Raw genomic sequence first — 5,276 nt, 5'->3', positions numbered from 1 at the left:
ATTTCAAAAATAATTCGATAAATAACGTCAGGCGATAACCAAAAGTGCAACCAAAAAAAAAACGACTATGGAGATGTAGGATCCAGAGAATCGAGCAGTCCATCGACAGCTATGCCTGGACCTTGGACCTTGTGGACTATGCAATAACTGTGCAAAAATGCATGAAATGCACAGAATTTGTTTTCAAAGACCACTCTAGGATCTATTGCCAAACTTTGATTATGATTTCGTGATGATTCAAAACCGTCATTTTAGAGACGATTCTTAGGTAAATTTTTTTATAACTTCCTATTCGTTTTTAATTGCATTATTAATATATAGTAATTGTTCCTTTGAGATCTAATATATATTACAGTATATGTGCAATATTCGGTCTTTTATTTAATACCATTATTAGTTCATTAGAAATCTTCATAATAAATTGGGGTCAGAGAGGACCCCAATTTATTATATATATATATAGAGCGTCGGCTGTACGTTGGGCGTTTAGCGCTTTTCCTATTGCAGTCTTAGGTTAACTTAAATTATGTGTTATATTTTATTTATACGTGTACAAGGACTGTAATGTTTCCAATAAGACGTTGCTTCATTCGCGTGGATTTTTGTTTCTGTAAATTTTCATTTACACCTCTTTCCGAGCCTTATATTGGATCCAATGACCTCCCTTTAAGCGAATGTTGAACGAGGAGGGATCCATCTTGGGAGGTATAGTCGTTTTTTCCGATGGCGACACTTCGAAGGCATTTAGGAGCTGGTATGCCATTACCTTCACTTCGCAGAGGGCGAATCTTGAACCTGTAAAATAAACAAGACTTGTTTTAGAACTGAAAATAATGTGTACAGTTACCGATAGGTTATTTAGCCGTGGTAGCCTCTTGATATAACGTACCGTTTCTTAAGCAGAGGGCGTGGATTCGTATCCGGGCTCACATCACTGAGTTTCTTGGAAATTATGTGTGAAATTTAATTTGAAATTTACCATGATTTTTTGGGAAGAAAAAATTTCGTGATGTATCGTAATATCGTGTGTACAGGTTTATACGTCGAAGAAAATTCACAACCACGGACATAATATATCTAGATAGACGCCGCAAGTACAGCTATTTGTATGAAACCAAGCGTGCCACATTTTTTGTAGCCATTTGTCACAAGAACTATTTACTGATCGAAACCTCCTTCCGCTCGCTCTAAATCGATTGATTGAACGGAATACGCGTAAACACGCGTAAGTCAAAGTCAAAGTCAAAGATTATTTATTCCATATGTAAAATAAATTTACACTTGAAAACGTCACATTTAAGCTACTGCTCGTTCACTACGCTGACCTCCCTGAGAAGAACGAGCAAGAAACTCTAGGGATTGCTCTTTTCAAATAAACTTAAATGCTATGGAATACACTTTGAATCAAATTTGTGTGGATTCTGGAGCCATGTCGTCTTTCCATACATCTTTATCTAACACGTAGTCTTCAATTTTGTAATATGATTTTTCGATCAAAATATTTTTAATGTAGTTTTTAAACTTAGGAAATGATAAACTTAATATATGCTCCGGAATCTTATTGTAAAAACGTATACAGTTCCCCATAAAAGAGTTGTTTACCTTGGTTAAACGAAATCGTGGTACCATGAGTTTGGACTTAGCTCTAAGGTATTCCATCCAATTAATCGATTATAAATAGAATAATTTTTGATCAAGCTTGTTCAAGTATTTGTTGATCACAAGTAGTCGTAATATTAATATAGTAGAAAAATACTAGAATAAGATAGCTAAGTTCTTTATTTTCTTGTTTAAAAAAAATGTTGGTTACTTAAAAAAATTAAGACTTTATTTCATTCATTGTTTTAACCTTGTTTTAACGTTTTAAACTTGTTGAAACCACATGTTAGTGATATACATATCTTAACTTCTCTCGATAGCGTAATCCATTGACCGTAACTGCATTTCCAGCCGACGCACAGCACAAGTCACACAACCACCGAAACAATGAATTTATTGGAAACCAAATTTTCCGATCGCATAACTTCACGAAATTCAGCCGTTAAGTGGCCAGCTCGATCATATGATTTAACACCGCTGGATGATTTTTAGGGGGTTATGTTGAAGACACAGGCTATACGGAGCCTATTAAATCGATTGCAGCCTTAAAACTCAAAATTCGTGAAGTAATTAACGAAATGGCCCCACCATTTTGTCAAAAAGTTATTAAATCTTTGATGAAAGAATCGACATCTATAACTGTGCTCGTGGTGGAAGTTTATCAGATATAATTTTTCATTCATAATTGCCAAACCTTACTTTTTTTAATACAATAAAAATTTTAATCCTTTATTAACGCAAAATGCCTATTTTTCACTACATTTACAAAAATTTTTAATTAAACTATGTTATTATTCACAAACGTGTTAACAATATTGGCCAGGCGCAGGGGAGCGCTTTGTGCAGAAAATCCGACACGCTCCGAAGTGAGATGTGTGGTCACGAGAGACGGCAAGCTGTGACAACCATGCCAAATGAGGTCTCTACACGTTGGCGCCGCCTTCACTCGGCGAGGGACACCAAGAGATTGCTGGCTTTATATTACCACAAAGCGCTGAGTATAAACTATTATATGGGAGATACGAAAAAATACTCACCGATACAATTCCTAGGTCCAAGTCCAAACGGGATATAAGTGAAGGGCAGGATCTTGTGTTTGTTCTCTATAGAGAACCTCTCAGGGTCGAACTTGTCGGGGTTTGAGTAGTACGCAGGGTCGCGGTGTATCGCCCAGACGGGGATCTGGAGAGCTTCGCCTTTGCGGATCTACGAGTAGATACATAAAATTTAAAAAAAGATTAAGGGAAAGTTATAGTTTTCCCTCTCGTAGACTGAACGACTACGTCTCGGTTCAGCACGTAACATTCAAAAGTTAGCTTAAGTCTTCTTACGTAGCATTTTTTATTTCTAAATTACTTCGTCAAAATTTACAACGTTTATACCTACTCTTGAATGTATTGGTTTAAATTGAAGCATATACCAAACACCTACTTTTTTAAGACATCGCCGATGCCTGCAATGCCCACTCGCCAACTTTATTTTTTGGATATTTTCTGTTATTTTTGTAAACAGCCAAATTTATTTACTAGTACTATGCTCCCCGGATTTTGGGGAAAAAAAATTAAACAAGAAACAAAAATTGGAAAAAAAACAAAAAACCTATTTTGTGAAAAAAATAAATAAACAAAAAACAAAATAAAAAGGCGCCTGATAATCAGCGACACGTCTATCGATAATATTTGCAGAGCCACTCAAAGCTTTATATCGCAAAGACCCGAGATGCACCACCACGCCCGTTAAACCCTGAATCATAAGTTGACAAGTCCCATGTGCCTTTAAAATCACCATCACCCTTCAAAACCGGAACGCAAGTAATGCTCACATTACTGGATGAACACTTCCACAAGGAGCTCTACTGCTAATAAATAGTTGGTTACTAGGTACCATAACGTGTTTATTTATGATATAAGGACATTTAACACTTACAATGTAGTCCTCAGTAGATTTGTCATTAGGTTTGCCCAAGTTGTAGTCTCTGTTACAGTATCTGTCCAAGCCAACGCCGGGGGGCCACAACCTCAATGTTTCTGGAATATAAAATATTCGTTTAAAAGCACTTCAAATATTCTAACATTTTCCTAGTTAACCTATATAATATAGCTAGCTCAAACTAAGGAAGAAAAAAGCAATGGAAGTACCTTAAGCCTCGCTTTCTGTCAGAACCGCTGTCGCCAAAACTCACACAATCATTATGTTAAACAATATGAAATCTTGAGAATGATTAGTCATACTTTCTAATTTGATGAACTGTTAATATAATTTAAATATAACCTTGTTGGAATTTCTACCGTGAAAGTTATTTCAAATTATTGCAAGTTAAGACCTTAAAAACTTCATTATAGTTTTGTACACAAATTGAGTTTCAAAAAAAGAACGTTGTATTTTTGCGAATAAAACAGACTCCTTATACGCATTACTGTTTTCCTAAATAGAATAATGTCTCTATATTTTAGTGAAATTATCAAAATTCCAATTATTTTATTCTAAATATCTCAAAATCGGCAAATCCTTTCATCGCGATTGCAATACAGTCTATGTCATCGATACGATAAAACGCCCAAGAATATTAACATTTGGATTTTGTTATACTGAGGATTTTGTAAAGAATACAATAGAAAGTTCTCCTTCATACCCTTACCTGATACAACCATGTCCATATAAACCATGTTCTGTATAGAATTGTAGTCAAATTTCCCGTTGTTCTTGGCCTCGTTCTCTCTGATTTCCTGGTACAGTTTCTCTTGAACGTCCGGGTTGACAGCCAGCTCGTACAGCAATAACGACATAGCAGAGGATACGGTCTCGAAACCAGCTATGAAGAACAGGATAGCTTGAGCGCACAAATCGTCATCCGACCATACTGAAAATAACAGTAATAAAAGTTTAAAAACACTCTCAAAATTTCTTAATATAAATAATAAAATCGTCAAGAACCTGAATGTGTACTTTTAATATTTTATAAGTAAAAGTTAGTGATATCATCATCGAGTATATAACCAGAAATAGAGACGAAATAAATGTCATCCATGCCTGGCAACTCATCAGGTAAATGGGCCTTATATCACTTTTAAATATCAACTCCCGTTTGTGCTGAAATCACAAATCAGAAAACTGAAATAATACAGCGTCAGCAACTGACCTGTGTGTACGTCTCTGTATATTCCAAAAGCGTTCTGTATTTATTGTAATAAATATATTATCTCTAACAAGGAGGGCTGTTCCATTCGATGGTGTGGGAAAAACAGCAATACATGTAATTACAAAACAAACGGAATCAAATTTCATCGGTAATTAAATAGTAAATACCTAATTTTGCAATTTTCGTCCATTATAGAAAATTTTATCACAATCAAACGAATGTATAAGTGTACGATTTGAAGAAGGATTTAAAATTAGATTTCAGAAATTTTAAATTAGTTTTTTAGGTTATGTAAGAAAAAAATTCTAATCTCAAGTATGAATATCATTACTCTACATTGAATCACATATTATTTTATAGTAATCAACAGCAAAATCGCAAAACCCATTTTATTATATAAATTCCAGTTATTCCAACTGATTCAATTAAACAAATCAATTCATTCAATTAATTGATCGATTTGTAGTTGGCAGTACAGTTGGTCATCACTAAACTGTCTATGATCTTTTTTTTTTTTTTTTTTTTTTTTTTTTTTTTT

The 5,276-nt window shown here is 34.5% G+C and overlaps 1 protein-coding gene across 1 annotated transcript in view; it reads right to left on the bottom strand.

Annotated features, from left to right (window-relative positions):
• Positions 1-281: 281 nt before the first annotated feature.
• The window catches only part of LOC113233865 (cytochrome P450 9e2-like), an 18,628-nt gene continuing 13,633 nt past the window's right edge, over positions 282-5,276 (bottom strand). Inside the window, exons 8-11 of the mRNA XM_026469090.1 lie at positions 4,238-4,459; positions 3,526-3,626; positions 2,637-2,805; positions 282-795 (exon numbers count right to left, since the gene is read on the bottom strand). Of these exons, the coding sequence (XP_026324875.1) occupies positions 623-795; positions 2,637-2,805; positions 3,526-3,626; positions 4,238-4,459 (665 nt within the window). The 3' untranslated portion in view covers positions 282-622. The remainder of the gene's footprint in view (positions 796-2,636; positions 2,806-3,525; positions 3,627-4,237; positions 4,460-5,276) is intronic.

This window comes from Hyposmocoma kahamanoa, unplaced genomic scaffold (assembly GCF_003589595.1).
Source record: "Hyposmocoma kahamanoa isolate Upper Pololo Valley unplaced genomic scaffold, ASM358959v1 80, whole genome shotgun sequence".
Lineage (NCBI taxonomy): Eukaryota > Metazoa > Arthropoda > Insecta > Lepidoptera > Cosmopterigidae > Hyposmocoma > Hyposmocoma kahamanoa.
Note: the sequence above shows the minus strand (reverse complement) of the source record. Positions and strands in the feature narration are given on the sequence as shown.